General features: G+C 52.9%; 1 protein-coding gene across 3 annotated transcripts in view; it reads right to left on the bottom strand.

Annotated features, from left to right (window-relative positions):
- Positions 1-23,910, bottom strand: part of SETD2 (SET domain containing 2, histone lysine methyltransferase) — a 63,905-nt gene that overhangs the window by 17,335 nt on the left and 22,660 nt on the right. For 2 of the 3 annotated variants that reach the window (XM_080583658.1, XM_080583657.1), the window contains 9 exons: positions 21,261-21,384; positions 19,897-19,974; positions 19,496-19,593; positions 17,132-17,258; positions 15,439-15,573; positions 14,696-14,824; positions 11,572-12,213; positions 2,531-2,579; positions 1,531-1,711 (listed from right to left, as the gene is read on the bottom strand). In XM_080583658.1, coding sequence (XP_080439784.1) covers positions 1,531-1,711; positions 2,531-2,579; positions 11,572-12,213; positions 14,696-14,824; positions 15,439-15,573; positions 17,132-17,258; positions 19,496-19,593; positions 19,897-19,974; positions 21,261-21,384 — 1,563 coding nt within the window. Of the gene's footprint in view, positions 1-1,530; positions 1,712-2,530; positions 2,580-8,700; positions 8,793-11,571; positions 12,214-14,695; positions 14,825-15,438; positions 15,574-17,131; positions 17,259-19,495; positions 19,594-19,896; positions 19,975-21,260; positions 21,385-23,910 lie in introns of all 3 variants that reach the window. The other variant, XR_013947902.1, reaches the window with a different exon arrangement.

Genomic DNA, 23,910 nt, shown 5'->3' with positions numbered 1-23,910 from the left:
AGAGCTGTTTGGTGTCAGCACCACTGCGGGAGCGCTCACCCCCTCCCCAGCGCTCCCACCTCGCCTGCCAGAGCTGCTTCTGCTCGTCCCTGGCTGGAAAAACTCCCCGCCACCCAGCCAGACCTGCTTCACCCGAACACACCGCTCGCTTCGTCCCTCTCCCCACCTCCTGACGCACCGCAGTTACTCGGCTCTCTCCACTTCTGCCCCCAGTCGTCCCCGGGGTTTCCATCCCCCGCAGGGATAATTACAGCATCGTGGATTTGTCTCTGATTTTCTTACCAGACATTTCAAACTTTCCCAGTAAGCTCCCTACGAGGACAAAGTAGGCTCGCCTGGCTGACTCACCAGCGATTGTTCCCTAATTACTACGTTGCTTCAGATCCTATTTAAGAGGGACAATAGGAAACTGCCTTCTGTAAAGGAGATCCCTTGGTAATTGCACCGCCTTTAATGTGATCTGAAGTCTCCCTGAAAAACAAGACGCATAATGTTTTCCTTTTCTTAATTAATGAAGAACTGTCAAGCAAGGAAAACCGGCAACCCACGTGCAAGGGAAACAAAAACAGTGAGAGTGGAAGCGCCACCGGGGTAACAAACAGCGCCGGGTCTGCACGCAGCAGCTTCTCTGAACACGGTGCCAAGTGCCACGATGGGCGTGCTATCTGGTTGCCAGCCTGTTTGTGGAGCCGGTGTTCAGAAAGAGCTTTCTGCTTTTAAATGCGCTGCAGAGAACAGGGGCGGCCCCAGGACAGAAGTGGCCCCGGGACAGAGGCGCATCCTCACCCGGAGCACCTCCAACCCACCCGGAGCATCGCCGGCTGCATCGGGCAGCCGAGCGCTGACGAAGCAGGAGCAGGAGGCAGAACAACCCCAAGGCCTCCAAAACCACCCTGCTGCTCCTCCTCGGGGAAGGGGAGCGGGAGCAGGGGGGGCGGTGCTGCTCAGCATCCCTCCTCCCAGCACCCTTCAGCCGGCTCGCTGCTTTTGGGGGGACGTCCGCGTGGTGAAGGAAGCTGTTCTGTGCTAGAAATGCTGCTTGGCTTGGGTGCTGCTCGTCTTCGTGCAGGCGTGGGCTTGCTGCAAGCTCAATTTTACGATTAAAATGTGTGTCCCAGGTACAGCGGGGATAGGCGACGCAGGGCGCAGGCTTGGAAGGACTCTGAAGACCCCTTTACCTGAGCCTCCTTCCCCCATTTCTGAGAGCCACGTGTAACTCCCTCTAACACCTAATTCCCCAGAAGGATAAAACCACCTCGTGAAGATGAAGGTGCGCGTTACCAGAGGGTCACCAACGCCAAGGAGCCACACAGCCCCAGGAGCAACGACTGGCCGGGGAGCACAGCTCGCCGCGCCCCCAGGTGAAGATTTTCCTCCCCATCCCTGCGTGCTTTCGGAGACCACCAGGGCCGATTTCCCCAGCGTTTAACCCTGGCAGTGCTCCCACGCACGCAGAGCTCTCAGACCAAGGTGACCGCGGCACCCAAACCTGTGCCAGCTGTGCCACGGAGGCCGCCCGAGACGACTTGCCTGTCCTCCGGCCTCTTGGTGCCGCGCTCGTACGCCGAGGACGGCGGGGACAGCGAGTCTCTGCGCCTCTTCTTCTCCTTGCTCTGGCTCTGCCGCTCGGGATCCCGCTCCCGGCTCAGGACGGGGTTCTTCGGGGTGGGAGTCTGATCCCTGTGGCCAGACGCCTCTCTCCCACGGTCGGCTGTTAGGGAAAACGGGTAAAAGGAGAGAAATTTTTTACAATTCAGCGCGTTTCTCGCTCCCGTAGTTTCAGTGGCTCCTCTGTCTCGGCCAACAGAGTCTCCATTCAAGCAAATTACAGGTTGCCTTGTATCAGCCTCGGGACTGCAGTGTGGTTAAAATAAAACTTCCATCTTAATTTCTATTTTTAGGTACTTCTCCAGCTCCTGAGCTGTTACCTAATGGATGAAAATGCATCACGCTTATTTTTAGATCCCACCCGTTTCCCCTCCTCCCATTCTTCCAGCGGGAAACCTATTGCAGAGTGGAAAAACGGTGGCTCCAGACCTCAGCACACATCTCCTGAAGCGCTTTTACACCCAAAAACTTGTTTATGAAGCAAGAAGTCCCCCGAGCACATCGCCGCCGACACAGAGCCTGTACTGAAAGCCACGGTGCTGGTGGGATCGGGCTCAGCCGGGAGCTGTTTCACAGCCACTACGGAGTTTTCAGGTCGAACAAAAATCCCAAACGCGCCCTTTGCACTCTTGCTTCCACCTCCCAAGAAAAACTTAGGTAAGGGGAAAAAGGGGAGAGATTTGCAGACAACCACCAAAGCCCGGAGGCGATGTTTTAGGGACCAGAGGGACCAGAAATTGCTCTTCCATCAGCTTTCTGAGCTTCCAGCGCTGCGGTTTTGCATCACGGGCTGGTTTCGCTGGGCTCAGGGCTGGGACACGGGAGCAGCAGCCCAGCTACCAAGGGGCCCTCTCGTGACACCACACCCTGTGAATACCGATCTGTTTTCTAGGAATACGTGAAAAAAAGCATCAGTACGTACCACTGCTCTCCTTTTCTGCTTGACTCTTCTTCGGGATTCGGTACACCTCCTGCAAAACAAGCCACAAGCCAGAGTCAGATTTTCAGCTGGCCACGAGAGAACACCCCCAGTGCCCACGGGGCTGCGAGAACCAGAACTCTTAACTCTAGCCATTTAACTGCAATTTTAAAACAAACGCCCCAAAATTGTCTTTTGAAGCAAAGCTCCGTTTTTAAGCAAATCATCGTGGTGCTTTCTGTATGCTATCCTTCAAGCAGTTCATGTTTGATGAGTTTGTGGGGTTTTTGTGCCAGTGGGGCAGCCGCTGTTCCCAGCTCTACGTTGGCCATCCCACCCGCACGCCGTCAGCTTGGGGCTCTGCTGGAATAGCGAAAGGATGATTTTGGCACCCCCGACCTGTCCAGGAGCTCGCTATTCCCTTTGCTTCATGTATTTAACGGCCCCCCTGTGCCCGGTGGTGTTTCTAACCAGAGGCAGGAGCACAAAGCGCAGCCGCAGCAGCAGGTCCGCGCGGCACGGAGCAGAGGAAGACTCACGAGGCGGCAGGAGCGCTGACATCTCTCCTTTCCTTTCGAAGCCTGAGCCTGCTGCTCACGCCCACCGTGCTCCCGCGAACCCCTGAGCTGAGCCCGAACCCGAACCCGCCGAGCTCCCAGCGAAGCAGCCGGGCTGCCCTGGCTTTGCCTCCGGGCCCCTTCCCCGAACCCCTCCCGCGGCACCGAGGCATTCCCTGCCCCGCGCTGCCACCGCTGCTGCCCGTTGCCTGCAGCATTCCTGCCCAATATCTGGGCGTTAATGCAATTCCCAGTGCTAAGGGATGTATGCGGAGGTACGATGATGCATGCAGAATGATGCACGCATGTGGGATGTACGCAGAACTGAGCAGCACGGTTCAGCGGTGGACCTGGCAGGGCTACGTTAAAGGCTGGATAAAATGACCTTCGAGCTCTTTTCCCACCTGAATGATTCTGTGATTAAAAAAAAAATAATAATAACGTTTTTGCATGTTTTTTCTGCATGGGTTTTAGGGCAGGTCACGCTTCCGAAGTCTTCGCACCACCCACTCTAACTCTAAGACGGACAGCAGGAGATTCTGCTGACCTGGGGGGAGCTTACAACACACGGCTGCTTTGTTAGCTAGGTTTTTCGTGCCCCGCAAGGGCTTTTGGAGCATCCTCCAGCCACGTCCCGTCCTTTAATCATCCCTCTGATCGTTACAGGCGCTGCTCTGAACCTCCTTTGCTCCCCCTCCAGCGCTGCTGCTGCTGGCATTGCCGACAGCCCCTCGCCCGCATCCTGCCCCCGGGCTCGGGGGGTGCTGGCGGTGGAGCCAGGCTCAGCAGGCTCTGTCCTCCATTTAAAGCCAGAAGCAAAGGCAGAAATAAAGGGAAGAAGAGCCTCGAGGAAAGAGCCAAGCGGGCGTGCACCGTGCCAGGCTGGGAGGGAATTCTTCGCGACGTCAGGCTCTTTGCGGCAGAAACCACGTTTGGGGACTGCGCGCTACATGGTGCTGAACTACGACACCCGCGTGGGCACGAATAACTCAAAAACATCTCCGTTAGCTTGGCAAAACGGGACAGGACTTGGAAACGAGGATGGAAACCTTCTCAGAGTCCCGGTTTTGCAAATAAACGTGGGGCCTGGGACTGCTAAATGCCACGGGATCCCGCAGCGGCGGTCACCGGAGGGCACGATAACCAACGGTGTCACCGCTGGCCACAAACCGAGCGTTGTATGCACCGCCGTGCTCTCAGCCGTGTTCTCAGTGAAATATTCTGGCACTCAGTGTGCAAATAATACGGTGTCGTACTAGGAATGCCAACAGTCCCACCTGTATAATGTATAGACACTATATTGTGTGCATATACACTATATACATATACTTATACACGCTATATATATATATATTGACCAACTGTCTGAGTCCCGGTATCCTAGAAGATAAGACTCCTTTTCTTTTATTTCCAGCTTGGACCAAGCCCTTGCTCTCTGCTCTCCTCAGAAGCGATTTCAGCAGCTAACAGCAGCGCCTGCTCGGTTATTTTCTGGCCGAACACGACCGACTGGCCAGGTGAAAGGAAACAAGGTCAAAGACAAGAGGGGTGGGAGGCCGCGGAGATGAGACCCCTGCCTGCACGTGCTCGGAGACCAATCCACAGAAGACAGCATTAGGGCCACACAAAGCGGCTGTCCTGGTGCGATGCGCTGAGATCCTGGACCTCTCCATTCGTTAGGGTGTGCGTTTTGCTAGGATTAGAGACCAAGCAGAGCCAAAGCCTGAGCAAAACCTGCTCCACGAGCCTCCGAGCAGCGTTAATTCTTCGTACTCAACGTGACAGCAAAGGCATAAACAGAAGCTTGATGCCCCAGGGGAAAAACACCGCGGTGCCTCCAGTGCGGCACCAAAATATCCTTTAATTTAGGGTATGGATGAGGCAGAGGGGGAGTTACAGGGGGAGCGAAGGCTGCTGGTGTTATTCCAGCAGCGCTGAGCGCTGCCTGCCTCTGCTTTGGGATTCAACGCCTTCCTAAACTCACAAAACACAAAGCTCCAGCCCAGCTTGACTGCAAGATCCTCGCCCTTACGTAATCCTTGAGTTTGTAAGAAATTTGCTGCTGAAGCAGCTCCGGAGGAGGGCCGTGCTCATCCTGCCAAGTCCGGGGCACGAAGCGCGCAGCAGCAGCGGGGCTGGGCAGAAATCCCCGTCGGGGCGTCCCTCGGTGCCACGGGGACGCTGCGGGGCGAGGGGGGGCCCCCTGGCTCCTAGCCTGCTTTAGTAGCAGCTCAGGTCACCAGGAGGAACCCTCAGAGCAAAACAAAGCATTTTCCCTTAAAATCCCAGCTCTCAGCCCATTATTTTTTCAAGGCGGTTGGAAACGACTCGAGGGCCACCTCCGCGGCGCTGCCCGGTCGCCCCGGATTACATCAGCCCTCAGCAATGTGCCCACCTCCAGCGCCGCGGTTAACGAGAGCGCCCGGCTCTGAGAGCCCTGCTTTTATTGTTTTAGAGGAAGCATGCGCCCCGTGGGCTGAAAAAATGCATTTTCCTTTGGTGAAAGGAACGAAAGGAGAAGGGATCCTCTTGCGGTCCGGTCACAAGTCACAGCCACTTCCAAAGTGCTGCTGGAGGTTATAAAACGGGATTGGGGCAGAGATTTGTTTTACAGTAGGGTCAAATGCCTATTTTGTTTTCTGTTTTTGTTTTTTTTTTTCAATCTCCTCTTTTTAAACAAAGCCTGGTGCACACCTTGCTTCTGTCCTGCTCTGGGCTCTGCCAGGTCCCCGCACCGCCGTAATCCTGCTCCCTCCCGTGGCTTCCCTTCCATTTTCACCTGCCGGACAAATTCAGCGCGTGCCCTGACCTCTTTCAGCACTGAGAGGCATCCATAATCCGTAAACACGCCCTTTTTAACGTTCTTTCTTGCTCACACGTTCGCTATGGATGAAAAGACCCAAAATTTATGGCGTGTTTTGAACTAAATCTAGGGAAACAAAGCGGTAACTCGCTGCTTGGGGCGGGAGGGACGTGGAAGGAAGCCCCCAGATTAGGAAAGCCTACACAGCTCTGTGAAATCTGTGATAGCCAAAAAGCCCCGCGTGGGACAGAGGTGACTTCCCCTGGAAGGCTAAAAGTGTGGCACAGCAGTGCCCCAAGTTGCCCTTACGCTCACTTCTTCAAGCCCTCTCCAAGCTGAATCCCGGCGGCGTAAGTGACTGTGCCAAGTTACGCGGGAGGATTTCTCTTACTGCCTTGCTCCTGCAGCCCCGACAGCACCCGTTGGCGCTGGGTTTTCTCTTTTACTCTCTCCCTCCTGCACCAGCACCCCCAAAAGCCCCTCCTCGGATGCAGAGCGGAGCAGCACGCCGTAAAACCAAGCAGAGCACCTCGGGCAGCCCGCGCCACGCTCCCACCGGCACCGACTGCAGAGGAGCCACCGGCGGCACGAGGTGCCAAGGAACCACAGCAGCAGCGGCAGGAGAGGAGGTGCTGGCTCCACCGGACCCCCCAGCTCCGAAAAAATAAACGGCAGAGCACGCGACGTGAAAGTACTGGAAGGAACGGTCCAAGAGAACGGCGAACTGGTGCAGGGAGGCGAGCTGGGTACGGCCGGAGGGCGGCTCCGCACGCGGCCAGCACCGCCGGCACCGCTCCGGGGCAGAGCGGAGGCAGCAGAGCCTTTGAAACGGTCACAGAGCGGCACGTCGGAACGGCTCGATGAAAAGCAGATGGTGGCCAAAGCAGACGCGAGGCAGGGAGAGCTCCAGAGCAAGCCTCTTTTATTTTTGGAAACGGAAGCCGCTAGCTCGAGCGCGCAGAGCTGCTAACCCAACGGGAGCGCCGCTAGCGGAGCCCAAACGGCCCTCTACCTCCGAGAGCAACTTTTGACGAGTTACACGGAAAATCAGATACAAGATCCGAGTCTGTTACAAACGTAAGGAAAGAAAAAAGCCCCGAACTGAGGCTGCTGGGCTGCGCACGCACCCGTCCTTGACCCAGGAGGGGGGAAGGTGCAGCAGGGGAGTCGCGTCCCGAGCGCATCCCCGTCCGTGGCGCACATGCAAGAAGCTACCGGGCGATGCCGAGGTAGGGAGGGGAGCGAGGACTAATCCCAAAACTTCCTTAAATAAAGGCCAAAAACAAACAAACAAACAAAAAAAAAAACAGCAACGGCCTGGCCACTCACCAGCGCCTATTGTTTCCACAAGCTGCTTCTTGCTGTAAGTTACGACAAATTACAAGCGCCCTAATTGGAGCCCGCGATGTGCGTGCTGGAGCGAGAGCCGCTCACCCCGGGCTGGCCGGGCTGCAAACAGGGCTGGCGAGAGCAGCTTCCCAGGGCTGCCTCTGAAGATGCGTCCAACGTGATTTGGAGAGGTTGGCTCGGGGGAAACGAAAAGCTCAGCTCGCCGGGGCCACCCAAGCTCCGCTATCCCTATCAGGGTGATGATTAAGCTCCCAAAAGGGTGTTTTGAAGAAGAGAAAGTCCACCTTGCCAAAGCGAAACGGCTGGGGCACTACCTTGGCCCTGAGCTGCTAAATGTTTATGAGGAGCGTTCCAGTAAAACCCATCAAATCCAAGGCGCTCAGTTCTTTCCGAACGGGTTTCTTAAAACAAAATACACCTATTTATGAAAAAAGCAGCCTTCAAGTAGTAAGGACAGGGTTTGGAGCCTCACAGCTGCAGCTCCTGTCTAGCTCTCTGGTTCTCTAAGGGATGGATTTTAGATGTATGGGTAGCAGACGGCTGCAGGACGCCTATGGGATGGGCAGTGGAGCCGTAGGACCTGCAGGCTGGCTTTGGGGTCAGCAGTGATAAAACCCGGCAGCCAGAGCACCCTCAGAGTGCCGGCGTTAGGAAAGCACACTGCGCTCAGCTCCCAACGTGCCTGCTGCCCCTCAGCCTCAGCACTGAGACGTCACCCCTCAGAAAGCCGGCCCTGCAGCTCCCTAAGGGCTTAACACCCGCAAATCCCAGGCGCCAGAGGGGTGCACGTCCCCCGTGCCACGCTCGGCGGTGCCGAGCCTGCCGCAGAAGGTGCGGGTGCTGCCAGAACACACCGAGACGCCGAGAGAGAGAGGGGAGCGCACTGGAGCCGTTCACCATCGCAGCACATCTGCCCCGGGTCTCCTCGCGTGCATCTATCCACGGGGACCTTACCTGCCACGGGACAGGAGCACAAATCCTCGGGTTGGAGCAGGCTAAAGCGCTGGGAAGAGCCACGCGTGCTCTCCAGCCCCTCTGCTTGGGTCCGTTTTCAGCACGGGGGTAAAGATGCACCGCGTCCTCGGAGCGCGGGATCCGCGGGCACGAGCCCAGGCTGAAAACGTCCCCCGGCGGGCGGTGTGGGGGGGTGTGTGTGTGTGTGTGTGGTGCCGTGGGTGTGTAGCAGTGGCCACAGCTCCCTGGGGGTTACGGGGCCGGCGTGCCCGAGCCCCGTAAGCCAAGGCAGCTGTCCTGTGTGTAGAGGTAGAGAAAAAGATAGCTCACTTAATCCTTTCACGCCAGGAGCTGGGTTTTTCCCGGAGCGACGTCCATTGCCGGCAATGGACGCACCAAAATAACGTCGGCAGCACTGAGTTAACCACCTCTGTCCTCTTTTCACCTATCACTTTTCTCATGCATCATCCAGCTTCCCAACCATCTTCCCGTCTCTTCACGGTACGCACGCTACGTTCGCTCCCTTCTTCAGCACGGAGTTGAGAAAAGGAGACACATGGTCAGCTGGTGATGTTAACAAGCTCCTTGCTGCCCTGAGAAGCTAGATGGAAATGGGTGAAATTACCAGGGGGGTCATCAGCACCACTGGAGAGGACATAGCTTAAGTTACGAGGTTTTCAGACCCCCCCACCACCCCACTCCCGGCCACCCTCCTGCCAGCTCCGTTCTTTTCCTTTAGGAACCGGCCACCTCGGGCTGCGCGGTCGTTAACCAGCGAGCGGTTAACCAGAAACCAGCGTCTGATAGGCGAAAGGCGGACAGAAGCAGTTAACTCGTGACCACGTACAGCGCAGAAGGCACCCACGGGGTCGTGGTTTCCCCGAGAGCACTCCGCTTTTCGGGCCAGCTCCGGCGACAAACACCCGCCGTGCCCCTGCGAGCGCTGCCCCGGGGCTGTCAGCATCCCTGCCGTGGCACGAGGTAAGCACTAAGCACGCCTAAGGGACCACCGAGGGGACGTGAATCCACATCCCAGCTACCAACCCGCACCGGTGACGGCTCCGTGAGCCGACCGCGGGCTTCAGCACAGGCCCCCCGGGTACCCCGAGCTCCTCCGGGCTCCGGAGAAAACCCCAAGCCCCGTGGGACCAGCGAATGTCGGGCCGAATCCGGGCTCACGGCACCGTTTTGGAGAAGTGGCCCGTTTCGGGCGTCTTTTTCCTTATTGCCTTTACGCGTTTCCCCTGTGCCGCTCCGCGTTTCAGCCCCGCGGCACGTGAAAACCTCGCGCTGCAAAGACGGGTCTGGGGGGTTCCCCGCGAGCGCGCCTCCGAAGCAGGAGCAGGAGCTCGCTGAGCTTTCAGCTTGAACAATCCCAGGTAGCAAGGACTTCCAGTTCCACCTGGAAGGACCGGGAGGAAAAGTCCTTTTCCTAAAAGGAAAAGGGCTTCCAATTCCACCCCAACCTCAACCTGACGGTGCCACTTACATAAAGAAGCCTAAAAAGAGACCCACGCAAACCTAAAAAGTCTGCACATTAAAACCTGGTGAGCGATATTCAGCGGATCCCCTTGGTGAGAGGGGAAGGAACAAGACCCACAGCCTGATTTTCTACAGCAAGACCCTTCAGCTCACGGTCTGTACGGTAAAGTCTCGCTTCCTCTCCCGGCACGATTTATGGCACGAACGATTACGCTCAAACAATTCTGCGAGTGTTCGAGAGCATCTGATTTTTCTGAAAAATTCAGAGATTAAGGTGAGATTTCCCTTAACTCTTACACAGAACTCTGTTTTATACGATAATGTTTGCACCCATGGTAGTTCACCGACGCAGCCAGAGGTCTGGGGACTCCACGCTCCCTGCGGCCTCCTCCACCTGCACGTGGCGCTGCGTCACGGGCACCGCCACCCCTCTAAATCATCGCCCATTACCCATTTCGATGAATAAAGCAGCTCTTTGGCTACACGATGCGCCGTAAAAACGTAAATTTGCTTAAAGAGCACTAATTAAAACCGGGCAGATGCTTGGTTGGGAGAAGGGCGCAACTCCTCCGCCACCTCTTCCCCCAAGGCCACCCCACTTGGAAGCACGGTAGACCTGGCAGATGCATCTTAGCTGTAGGGCAGCGGCTTGGGGACATGCAAGGGTCCCTTTCCTCTCCCTCTGACCTTTGTTACGCTGCTGTGGACGCGGCCTCAGGGCAGTGCCTTTGCTTTGCTGGCTCCTCAGTAAATGCTCTCACACTTCAAAGCAAGGCTCTCGCCCTCCTTGCTCTCCCTTTCACGGGAGAGCATATTTCCCTATATTCCCTATATATAATTTCCCTATATATATGATTATATAATATATATTCCCTATATATATAGTTATATAATGTTCCCTATATTTCCCTATATATATAATATTTCATATTTCCCTATATATTCCTATATAGGAATATAATCCTATCGGAACAGCAGATTCCCGAGGAGTTTCCAAAGACCTACAGAAACCCCCCGAAAATGCCCGAAGCGTTGAGCGGCAGGTTACGGAACTAAATTTCACCCGAAATGTCATCAAAGACAGCTGCCAGCTGAAGATCAAGCGGCCAAGGCGGCCACCTACACTGCCCAGGGAGGAGGGGAGGCAACCAGCAGCCCCAGACCCCACTCTCACGTTATCTGCTCCGGGAAGATCTTGATGGAAGTGAACCAGCGAGCAGCTGCGTGTTCTGGCAGCCTTTAAAGGCTCAGATTAACACCCCCAGATCTGAGTATTTACCTGATCTCAACACGAGCTGCAAACATCTAGAGGTTAACCCAGCATTAGAAGTGCTACCGAGAGGACAAAACGTTGCCAACAGACGTGATTCTGGGGGCTCTGCACGTTAACGGACAGGGAAACGCTGACCATCTTCTCATAACTGAATCGAAGGGTAGACGGTTGGTCAACGGGCAGCAGGACGGGCACGGGGCACTTCAACCAGAAACGCTTGTCACGCTGTCACTAGCCCCTTTTTCTGACCGTTTGGGAGGTGGCTCTCAACCACGTACAGCCGCCTTCCCCCCGAGCGGTCCCAAAACCGCCACGAGACGACTGAGGTGTTTTTGCGGTGGCCAGCCCGAACCGTCTTTGGTGCACACCTTGCGGCGTGCAACACCAAAAAAAAAAATCCGGACAAAATCACCCGGACAAAATCTGGACCAAAACCACCTGGAAATCTGTTTGAAGTCACGGGCAGGGGAGCTTGCAATGCAAGGATATATACAGAAAGCACCTGAAAAACCCTTTACGTAGCAAAAGCGATCTTAGGTGTCAGAGATTTACCAACAGGACCACGTCTCGGCCCTGCTGTACCGAACTGCCAACAACGCTGCGGGTACGACGGGGCGCCTCTTACCTTTAGGTCTTTCCAGCTGTCGAGCAGCCTGGTGGCCAAGTCGCTCACGTCGACGATTTTGTCGGTTTGCTCTTGGCTTCTCTCGCTCTCCACGTCGGATACGCCCTCCTCTTCGTCTTGGGACGGCGTTTCCATCGTGATGGGCTCCTCCAGCTTCGCACCGTTGCTCTCCTTGACCTCCGCTTCAGGCTCAGGCTCCAGCTCCACCACCTGGGGTTTGCTGCTCTCCACCGGCACGTCAGCAGCGGATTTGATCTCCTGCTGTTGCTGCTGCTCCTCCGGCACCTCCGTCGGGGCACCCTCCAGCTGGTCCAGGTCCTCCTTCCCTTCCTTCCCTTCCAGCTCGCTGGTCGTATCCGAGATTGCGCTGTCCATGCTGTTTTCACTTATAATTTTGAGCCTTCGGAACACCAGCTTCTTGGGGGTATCCGTGTCACCTTCTGCGCTCTGCTTGGTGGAAAGATCCGGCGTGTTGAGCGGCGTGTGAGCCCGCGACGTGTTCTCGCTCGAGTAGCCATCGCCCTCGCTGAGCTGCGGGACAGCGGTCTTGGTCTGAGCCCAGCGCTGAATAATCGGGAGCACCTTGCTCTCCTCCAGCATGTTCTTGGTGGGTATAGGCAGCAGCTCCAGCGTCTTCATAATCTAATTGCAGAGACAAAATCACAGCCATTAGAACCACCACAGCGCTCGGCTGGCTCCAACCTGGGCCGATTTCCTTTTCTCAGCGAAATATCAACGCAAACAGGACTGTGAGAGGTCACGAGGAGGAGACAGCCGCAGCCCTCCTCAAGGCTGAGCCGCAGGGGTGAACTTCTAAAGAGGGCAAAGAAACCATGAGCGGGAAACAGCGAGCACAAATACGTAGCGGGTTGCAATTAAATCGAGTTCAAAGAGCTCAGACGCTTACAGATGATGGCCACAGCCACTTCTGGGACAATCGACACGGCTCAAAGTGCTCCAACAGTCAGCCTGTCAAACCAGCACGCAGCTAGGCATGCTGTAGTCGAGAAAATCTCAGACTTTCGAGACGTGTCAGCAGCCAGAAGAGCAGAGCTCAACCCAAGTGCTCTTTAGAGACCGGGGAAGGTGGAGAGGAACCGAAGAGCCTTAACGGGACATGGTGCCAGCACGCCAGGAAAGCCTTTCCCTCACTTCCCAGAGGCGCCCTTACCACCTCCAGCAGAAGCTGGAGCATTAACGGGGTCACAGGAGGGGGACCAGACGATCTTCTGAGGTCCCTTCCAGCCTCGGCCGTTCCGTGAGACCGCGGTGCCCCGCAGGAGGGGACGCAGGCAAGCGGCCGCGCAGGCGCTGCGCCCAGCCACGGCACAAGAACAACCTGCGATGGAGCACCGCTGAGCCTTGGCGATCGTGCCAAGTAATCCTAGCTGTGTCTGTCTAGAGCTCCATGATTGTACACCCGTGAGTTTAATAGCCCACGGAATAAAAAAAATAAAACCAACCCCACGGTGGTACAAAACCTCTCCCAAAAACAGAGCCCAAATCCCCGCCAGTTCTTCTGAAGCAGGAGGCAGAAAGCCCTGTTGCAGCACTTGAAGTGCCCCAGCTTTTCAGCTTACTGATGTTTAAACCCAATCCTTCTGGAAGGAAGGACAGGAGACGGTTTTATGGCATTATGCTAATTTCTGCCACAGGCATCTGATGGCCAGAAGACCAACTCTTAAAACAATGTGACTGTAAAAAAGAAAAAAATAAAGAGGAAAGAAGAAAAAAAAACAAAGTGTGATCTGACCCCTATCACAAGCCTGACTTGCAACTCAGTAAAGAATGACCTAGATTTTAAAAGAGTGTATTTGATCCATAGAAAAACACCGAAGTTAATAGTGCAGTGACCAGATGCATCGGGAGTGGAGACAAAGCCACTGCCCCAGCAACTCAACGCTCTCAGGGTCCCTCTGAGTGCTCGTGGGGAGCAGCTCTGGCTTCGAGAACTGCGCTGAGTGCCTGAACCTACTCCAGACACAGCAGGGGAAAACCAAATTCTAACCTGAGCACTGATTTATGCAGCCAAAGCTGGAGGCCAAAGACACTGCCTCATCCCTCAGAGCAGTAACTACAACATATGCGGGGCTCTGTCTGCCCTAAAGAAGACAATGCTGTAGTCATGGAAGGGAAAGCTCAGTGCAGGAGTGGTTCCTGCAAGAGATGCCACGCTCAACTCAGTCCTGGTGCACCCACAGACCCCTAACTCAACAGCACAAAAGTTCTCCAGGTATTTACGGGCAGAACCGCGCAAGCGTCTGCATCGTGGAGGGAGCATCTAAACCCAGTGCTGGACATCTAAGCCCACGGTGCTGGACACTTCTGCTATGTCCTCATCAAAACCTGTGAGTCAGTGAAGTTAGAGAAGCTAAGAGGAGAAGTCCATGACTGCCAGCGGCCGGGCTGCCTTCTTCCACGCCATCTTTCAAAAAGTCACCGGGTTACGGGGGTGTCAGACACCATCCCTCCTGGGGCCAGGGCGAGATGAGCGCGACGCGACCCGTTCACAAAAGCTGAAAGAGGAAACCGGCGCGGAGCTAAGGGAGCAGGCTGTCAGGCTGCCATCCATCCGTGTCGCCACTTCTGGAAAACAAAGGGGGAGTCAGGAGCAGGACAGGCACCCTCAGCCCCGAGGCTCGGGCAGTCTCTGCTTTCCGGCTGGATTCGGGGCAGGGTGCGCCTCTCCGAAACGCCCAGCAAAGCGCTGGCAAGAAGCGTCTTTAACGAAGGAACTCCCAGATGGTTTTCGCGTGCGATGCTGAAGCGCATACAGAAAACAGAAATCTTAAAGTTCCACTTCGGCCCGTCAAAGCAATACCTCAAATTCCCTCTGTAGTGCAGTATGGAAGAAATAAAGATCAGTGCCGCTGCTGTGTAAGTCTGGCTCATGTCACCAACTCAGAAATCTAAGGAAAACCACAGAGGCAAATTCTTTCCATGTATTTAGACTCTCCCTTAAAGCAGAAGTTTTAGACTGTAGCTGCACGGATACCGGCAGTTTGTTTTCACGAACGCTTGGTACACAATGTGTCTCTCAATAAACAACCAACTAAGACAAAAATAAACCAAAACCAATTAGCAGAGCGGCTAGGAAAGCCTCAGGCCTGAGGGCAGTACTGACCTCCAGCTGCAGCTTCAGGTTGTTGGCGGTGCTCCCCCGCCCGTCGCCCAGCTCCGTCATCCAAATCCAGAGGAGGGACAGGCCATGGCACTCCAGGAAGGACTTCAGGCACGACTGCGAGTGCGTGTTCTGGATGGGCCAAAGTTACAGAGAGGCCACGGGAAGGGTCAGCGACACACAGGCAAAAATAATTCCGTTTCCACATGCTGCGATGGCTAACCGCTGCACCGGGCATGTGTTACTTGTCAAGCTCATTGCTGCCGAAAAAGCATGAAGCAGAGAGCCAGAGCGAGGCACCTGCCAAGACCAGCACGCGTCGAATGTAATGCAAGGGGACACAACTGCCGTTTTCGGAGCGGTAACACATGCAGCTGAATGTTTATAACCACCGCCTGGTGAACAGCTCGTTCTACAGAATAAAGCTTCACGAGGCATTGCACAGAAATCGGGCTGCAAGCAACGTGCAGACTCAGAGGTAATCTCAGAGATAAGACAGCTGTAACGTCATTTGCGTCTAGAAATGGGCTTTTCATGACCCAGGCACACCAGTTCCACCAAGCACAAGGCAAGGGCTGCACCACACACCACCTACAAACCAAGCAGAACCGCTCAAGCTCCCTCTTAGCGTGCTGGCACAACTCAGACACCATTTTCCTCCCTATTTCCCCCTCTTCCTCTAAGGAGCTCTAAAAGGACACCCTTCAACCAGCGATCCCCTCCCCTTTCAGCTGGGAGCTGCCCACCTGTATGAGTTTGAGGCAGGTGAGCTTCTGCTCCAGCGTTTCAATGCGCACCATCAGCCGGGATAAGCTGAGAACTTGGTTCTTATCCGAGAGGCCCTCTCCGTTCTCCAGCAGCGCTTCCAGCTCCCCGTCCACCTGCCAGGAGGAAGAAAACGACGAGGCAATTAATTCTCCGACCAGGCCAGGCGCACAAAGCGCCACCCTACCTACACGACGCTAAGGAGAATTCATCCCCTGGCTTCAAGAGCCAGCACGAGCCCCTCCTGACCACTGCTCACATAGCGAAAGGGCGAAGTCTGGCTTTAATTTGCCGCAATTTGGTTGGGTTTCATTTATCTGCTGCATTATGGTTCTCATTCCACGCTGTTTAGGCCTCAACTGCCACACAGAACTGCACTGTTCCCGCCAGCGTTCGAGACGTACACATCTACGCCACGTGCAGAATGCTCTGCAGGGGAAATTCCAGGCGGATGCCCCCAGAATATTTCTGGTTGGAAATTTACCTTTTCATGTAGGAAAACAGATGTGCACGAGAAGATTATCGTCGTTTTAATTGCAGAGAGATTTACTTCTCCGAATTCCTAGCTCTTATTTATATCCTTTACAACCAGAGGCACATTCCTCTCCGCGCAGACACTGAAATATCAACCTCCGCAATTCGCTTACTGCTCGGTGGCACCAATTCGCATTTTAAACCCGCTTAAAAATGACTTATTTCTTGCCTTCCTGACTCTCAGATACAGTAAATGAAAACGAAGCTGGCCTTTTCAAAGGCAGCACCTCCAAAAAAAAGACGTAACGTTATTTGTAGGAATAAGGCTCTGTTTCTTAAAGCACAGGAAAATTCCATCTAGCAGAGAGTAAGAAGAGTGCAAGTTATTTCTTTGCAGCGCTTTGCACTCGGGAAGAACTCCTTTTGACCACTTTTCTGCAAACTTTCCTCCACCTACCACACAAATCCATCGCTGCAATTCAATGTGGAGAAGGCTCATGTAACCACTTGAAGAGGATTACATGCATGAGGAGCTATAAAAAGGCTTTAAAAAGTCTGGATTTAGCGTACTTAATTTCATTCACATACATCTGCAAGCACAGCTGAATCTGAAGGCAAAGCAAACACAATGCACGTCCATGCAAGTTCCTCGACGCTGACTTGCCTCTAGGCCAAAGCAATTAGAGGTTCGAATTCCACATCCTAACCCGTGGATGGCAAACATCTGCACCATTTTAGCTGTCAAATTGCAGGTAACGTCCTACACAGTGAAGCCAGTGTCGTTTGTCGTTCACTGGAATTTAAAAAATCACGCAACCCAACAAATTCTAAAACCCACGTAGAATTTAGCACGCTCTTCCTGAAACCAGAAGCATACGGTGTCGACAGCACTGGATGCACTCAAGACTGCAAAAGTCCCTTTCTAGAGCAAGGAAAGGCACATTTAACTAAAGCACCAAGAAAACACAAGTGTTCTACGTGCCCCATGTGAAATAAAATGATACAAACACATTCACGAAGAAGACTGAGCCTTGAGGTTGTTGTGAGTCACGAACCCTAGAGGAAGGCTCTACTATAACAGTGACCCGAAGACTCAGGAAGAGAGCATCATGCCCTCAGTCAACCCTCTGTTGCTGCTCCTCTTAAGGGAAAAACAAAACAAAACGAACAAAAAACGCACACGCAGAGAATGACACTCACCGAATCCTTCTTCCGGGAGCGTTCCTTTTTCATCTTCCCTCCTGCAGCTCGGATGCTGACCCTGTTCTCTCCCCCCAGGTAACCCCGGCAGTTGGCCGAGCCGCAGAAGCATTTCTGAGCTTCTTTGCTGTTCATGGGCAGAAGCAACACACCAGTTAAATAACGAAATCGATGGCATTTACAGTCAGTTGTTTTATCTTAGGAGTAAGTGCATCCCGCTACTGCGATGAGAAAAGGCCATTACCGCACTGCCCAGTCACTTCTCCTTCTCTTTTCCCTCCATTGTTTTTCAAATACAAGCTAAGCAGCTACAAGAAAATACGGAAAGCCATCACATCCCCGTTCTCTCGGATGGTTTGTTCTGTCTTGGAGTCTCCCAGCAATGCTGCTGCAAAGCAAGGCTGCCCAGACCACAAGGACAGGGCAGCAAATGTGGTATTTCACCAGCTGCATTCAGAAGAAAGGGACAGAGACTTTCTGCACGGCAAGGCTTTTCATTCTGGCCACTAAAAATTCAAACAAACCCCTCAATTCTCAAACAGCTGCTGTGATCCTGTTATTTCCACAAGAAACCAAAGGCTGGTACAGTTCCAGGCCCTTCCGAGGTCAAGAACCAAGAACCAGAAAGGTAAAGGTGGGGGCGCTGGGTCTGTGAACCTCCTACCATATTTTGCAATCAACCGAAATCACACGTTCCTTAGGAAAAAGGCTTGCATTTTATTGCTCAAAACAAAATAAAGAACGGGCTGAGGGTTCGTGGAAGTAGAAAGATTCAGGTGGAAGACTTTTTTTGCAGAGATTTACAGCAATGGACAGCACAAGAGATTTAAGTTGCTTTGTCTTCAGACAATATTTTTACAAAGCCTCTGTATTTTCTGCTTGACATGCCATAAATCTTAAACTATACGTCAAGATTGCTTGAGAGTGTGCAGGTTTTTTTTGGTTAGTTTGTTTGTTATTTAGAAATGTGCACAACGGCCATTGGAGGAAGTTGGCTCTGCAGTACCAACGGTAAGAAATGGAGCGGCTGAACTGCAGGGTCTCACGTGAAGCAGAAGCTGAGATCAGGAAGGGGACGAACAAGATCAGAGCTAAAAAAGCTCCCAGGAGACAGAGACCAGATGGACTGAACTCCGGTACATGAAACACCAAGTGAGGCAACGCAGCAAAACGATTCACCAGCAGGGAGGCCCCTAGCAGCACCGGACCACCAAACCCTCGTGGTTTGGGCTATGCCAAATGAAAACAGACAGAAATAAAATTATGGCTGTACAGACTGCGTGCTGAGTGACTTTGCCAGCTTTAGAGATTGGGCTGACCCACTCGCCCGCCTACCTTAGGACGGGACAACGAGCCTCCAGAGAGACCTGGGTCCTGCCACTACCAACAGAGCTCCGTGGAGACCTGCCTGGGTACAAGGCACTAACTTTTTGACGTGCAAGTTCAGGCTGACGAATCCCACCTAGGGGCTCTAATGAGCTAACAGGCCAGATACTGCCTCGTCTTAAAACCTCCGTGCCTGATTAATGCTTGGAACAGAGAACTACATGACAGCATCTGACATTTTAGCATGAATCAATGTATAATACAACTAAAAATGCATTTCTGAGCCTCTGCTTACAGGAAGAGCCGTGCTGTTGCAGCAAGCAGGATCCAGAAAGAAAAGCAAGAGGCACTCATTAAACTGCCATATTCAGTAAAGATGCCTAGGGATTATAAAATGGATCCACAATTAATCTCATAATTGGGGGTTCTTCCACGACTGTCAGATGCTATTTTGTGCTAATCACTTTAAAGGGAGGGAAATATTTCACCTGGACGAGCAGTAACAGAAAACATTCAGCTCAAGTGCAGAGAAGGGAGCAAAGCCCAAGCTGCAGCCTGCAGCCGTGCACCTCCGCAGCCAGGCAGGAAGAGGGAATGTGCTATCTGCTAGGCTTTTACAGCCCCTGCAAGCTTTGCAAAGTTGTAAAACAGTAATGGGCAGGGAAGAAAGAAGAGACATTATTTAAGAGCATGGCAAAGCCTAGAGCTTGGGCAATTAATAGACAGAGGAAAGAAACAGTCAGATAATTATCTAGGAAGTTTCCACTGGAGAGAGATGGTATGAAGTGTAAGAAAAAGCCAATAAAGTGATACTGGAAAAGACGTATTAAATATAACAGTAAATTCCTCTTTCAATCTCTTCTGTTTGTAATGGATGAAACTTTATCCAGGTAATTTTTTATACGGTTGAATTCCAGTTCATTTACAACCGCTCTGCTAGATGAGGCTTTCAAACAGTTCTGTAGCAGGATTTCTTCATTGCATCAACACTCACAAAACCCACTTGCAGCAGCTTAAGCGAAGAGAGAGGAGACCTACCCGTATCTCTGGAACTGGTAGTCAAACGTCAGCTCAGAACCCGATGGGACGAGCTTGGTGGTGAAAAATCCAACTCTGAGCTGCCCATTCACAGTCCACTACGGCAAGGAGAAAACAAGATGACAGCGATTATTGCAAAAGCCGGGCTTGACTTCTTTCTTGCATTAAATTAGCAAGACTAATCCTTCACAAAGCACCAGTGACAAATTTTAAATCTGCTAAGTGAATCAGCGGCACTTGCCCATTTCAAAGGTTTACATTTGACTAATGAGCTGCTACAACAACACACAAAAAAGGAAGACACAAAGATAAAGGAGAAATGCTTGTCACTCTGAGCTTGCCAAGTCGCAGGCCAGTGAAGTTGAGAAGGCAGCAGCAGCAGCTTCGAACCAGCAGTTTACCTTTTGTGTCTCACAGTTTGGTTCACAGCTGTGGTTCATAAAACGGGAGCAGTTTCCTTTCTGGGTAGCATCTATTATCTAAAAAGGAAAGAAACAACAAATATAGCAGAACTGCCTCTCCTCCCCGTGCACTAGGCAGAGACACTGAGCTGTGTACCAGGGAACACAGCATATTTGTGCACAGCAGGCTGAAGGAGAACGCAATCACTGCACATCCTTTCCTCCTTCAGCTATCAACACCATTTGATTTGGAGAGAATGGATTTTACGGGGACAATAAAAGCCCCCCCCCCAAAAGAACACTTTGCAACCGATACGTGGTTCTTAGTTTTCCTTACAAATTAATACAGAGCTATTCAGCGCGGTTGGGATCCTAAATTTTTAATATCGGTTTCTGACCCTCTGATACACGGCACAGTGAGTATCTGGGCTGGTGACGCCGAACATCTTTGCCACGCAGATTGTATTTTAATGGGAAGATGGCCTTGTGGATCACTGCGCCCTAACTGGGCAAAATCCTCCCCTGTGCTCCCTTGCGATCACGTACCAATCCCAGGGCAGCTACCGAAATCGCTTACACGGAGGGAAAAGAAAAAAGCACTTGGGAGTATTTTTAGCTCCTTTACTGTAAAGCTACCAAGACCCAAAAAAAAATCTTCAGAGGAGAGACAAGCAGAATGGGGTATTAAATTTCTATTTATACACCTCGCTCGCAGCAGGCCAGGGCCCACCGCCCAAGGTAAGCGGCGCTGCAGCTCCCTGCATTGCAGCTCCACAGCTCCGTGGGTCTAAAATAGCTGATAAGCCGAAGCAAAGATAAATAATTAAGAACTTCTGGTATATAAATATTTCAATGACAGTAATTCTGCATGTAGGGACTCCACCGGCTAAAAGCGGCCCAGTTTAGCGTACTTCTGTGAACTGGGGGAGTAAGGAAACTTGGTTTCTTGGGTTTTCTGGAGTGGTTTACGTTGGAAAAAGAACACTGAGTTCAGCTCCGAGCATCTCCCAGAGCTGGGACACAGGCGTGGGTTCTCCCAAAAGGGTTTGCTCATGTGGAAGGGGTGGGCCCCTAACTCCATCCCTTCCCACCGACACCAGGACAGTTTCTCCTCTTCCACGCCGCCTATTTTAAGGACCCTGGAATACAGTTAAGCTAAAAAACTTCTCTTAAACCAGGCTGAGATTGAGCAACGGATTAAAAAACGGGCAGTAAGACAGTCCAAGCGTCCTTCCCCTAAGAAAACACCTGCAGCAGCCTCAGAGCATCGCTCTGCGCACACACTGTGCTCACACTGAGCCAGGGCTGTAGGCAGGCAGGGTTAAGCCAAAACCAGGCAGTGTTTTGGTGGGTTCACCACTCACCTCGTCGTTTTTTAGGGCCATGAAGTAGTAGTGAATGTTCTTGTTGCGGGCATACTCCTTCACACGCGCCTTGAATTCTTTGTGATCCAGCACCTCCCCGCAGTACTCCAGCACAAAGGTGTTCCTGCAAAGCACAAGAGGGAGAAGCGTCGCTCAGCTCAGCCGCGAGCAATCAGCAGAAAACAACCGCCACTGAGACGAGCTCTCGGAACACAACTCGCCCATCCGTTTGTTAGAGCTACAATTGTACCACACGGCACAGCACTCTACCAGCTTTCGTCTCAGGCGCTTCAGATTAACTTATTTCTGACACCATCACACGGCTGCGGTAGGGTAGGAATACCACAGCAAACGGCCGAGATGCGAGAACAAAGCTTCCCTTCAAGCGGAACTTACTCTCTAACAGAACAAGACTTCGTGAGCCATGCGAAGAGGAAAACGAGGAGGGTTCCCAGAACGTGCTGGCAGATGGGCTTCCTAAATTGAGATGGAAAGCCTGCCTGCACCTTGCTGATGTGGCGAGTGAAACGAGGGGTCAATAAAAAGCCCTTTTAGCCTTAGGAAAGGTGAGTCTTGAAGCAGAGGTGCAGGAGAACCACCGGCTACCCCGGACACAGCAGAGGGCCAGCTCAAACCTCACCCACCGCACTCCTTGACACTTCCACGGGCATGCTCCAGTCTACTGCAACAAACTGTTAGGCAGCTTTTCCCAATACCTGTCCCAGGTCTCCTTGCTTAGTATCAGCCTGAACCTGTCACCTCTTCCCTTGTGTCTTTCCTATTTCCTTCCTGGCCTGGAAGATCAGAGAATGGCTTGGGTGGGAAGGGACCTTCTGCACAGAACCACGGTGGCGTCGCAGCCCTTCCCTCCCAGCCCTTGTTTATAAATTACGTCCATCTTCCCCCATCTCCCTGTTCACCAGAAAAATGGTTCTCCACCGAAAGAGGCAGTTCTGGCACAGGAGAGCTGAGCTGGAAATCTCTGAACAGCCCCCCCAGGTGGGACCGGTCTCCTCCTGGTGTCCACCTCTCCACCCCTCGTTGGATTTGTGGCCGTCCAAGTCTGCCTGCTGCTGGGATGACCTCCAGGAGAAGGCTGTCTTCTCCCAGGACGAGCTTTGGCGCTGCAGCAACATTGTGCCAGTCAGCACATCTCTCTCCAGTGCCAGATTTTCAGAACAGAACACGCAGAAACAAAAGAAAGATTCCAGCCAGCAGCAGGCTTAGATCTCTGCACCGAGTGGCGAAGAACTGCATCCAAGTCCCTTGACGAACACGAGCCAACTGCAGCAGATCCTCTTGCTGCTCTCGTTTCAGTTGATTTATTTCTTCTCTTCCTCAACGCGGCCTTCACGTGGTTGTTTTCACGTGGTTATTTCCTTCCCGTGTCTCTCGATGTCATCGAGCCCGGCACACCGCACGGACGTGATGCTTGCTCGGGTTCGCCGCCGCCACATCTGCGAGACAACCTGCAGACCCCGGGCTTCCAGAAGGTTTCCTAAAAACTTTGAGTAAAACTGGGCCCGATGTGTCCGTATGGGGCAGCAGCACCAACACCTCAGTCGCCATCACTGCTGCTTCACAGAAGCCCTACACACACGTTATTTTTGAAAAAACAGGACTCCGCTCTTACACAGGTTAAGTTTTGTTCTGCAGCGAGGTCAGAGCACTAGTACTGCCCACGTATCTGGCAAAGCTGGGCGATCAGAAGCCAGAAAACACGATTCTCACCCCCTTTGGTACAGTTCCCGTGCAACAGACCCGTAACAGAGAGCAATCGCTTCTTTTAAAAGCGACTTAACCCAGTTGTCCTTTACCTAAAGCCAGCTTGAAGGCTCTCTGGGTTAAATATACCTGCATACACTGAATTGTTTCCAGTGCATCTTAGATAACGTGGCATTCCTCTAAAGCAGTCAAAACCTCCTCCCCTCTGAATTAGCCTCGTGTGTTTGATGTAGCACTAAAAGAAACTGCTGTAAGGCCTACAGAGTTCTTAGGAGTGTCAGAATCCACTGCTGGATTCCTCAGCAGAAATCTTTGTCTTCTACAGAGGCAAAAAATCAGTTTCCACGGAAACTCACTAAAATACCCTGAGTTACAGAAAATCTTTGCACGATTAAATTCTAGGCAGACAGTCTTCAAGCTCACAGTCTCTCGCGGGCTTGAGACTGAACAGACACCCCGTGCCCATCCCACAGCCTTTTGAAATGTAAATCGCAGCGCCTGGTGAAACTCCCAGTGCACAGCGCTGCTTCCTCACAGCGAGACACGCCACCAATTTATCCTACAAAGCCTTTTGTTGTTCATCTGCAGAGCTTCACAGCTGACTTCTGCATGCCCTGTAAGGATCCGAGAGGGGACCCAGGCTCGGATGACACGCACGACAAATGATGCTGTCTGAACCTGGGGGAAAAAATCCATCCAGATGTCCCATAGCCTGTAAGAGCACAGCAGCTCACCACGCCTTAAGCAGCCGCTCTCCCGTGGCAAAGCCTCCGCACTCCCAATAATCCCCCATATTTGCCTCCTGTTTGTCCCGCTCCTCCCTGCTGCACCTTTGTGCGTCAGCCCCAAGCAGCTCTTTGAACACACACAGTCCTATTTCTTCTCTCAAGCAGACTTAAAGCTCTTTTTATTACAGCGATTATGA

This window comes from Anser brachyrhynchus (assembly GCF_964034855.1).
Source record: "Anser brachyrhynchus genome assembly, chromosome: 2".
Classification (NCBI taxonomy): domain Eukaryota; kingdom Metazoa; phylum Chordata; class Aves; order Anseriformes; family Anatidae; genus Anser; species Anser brachyrhynchus.
Note: the sequence above shows the minus strand (reverse complement) of the source record. Positions and strands in the feature narration are given on the sequence as shown.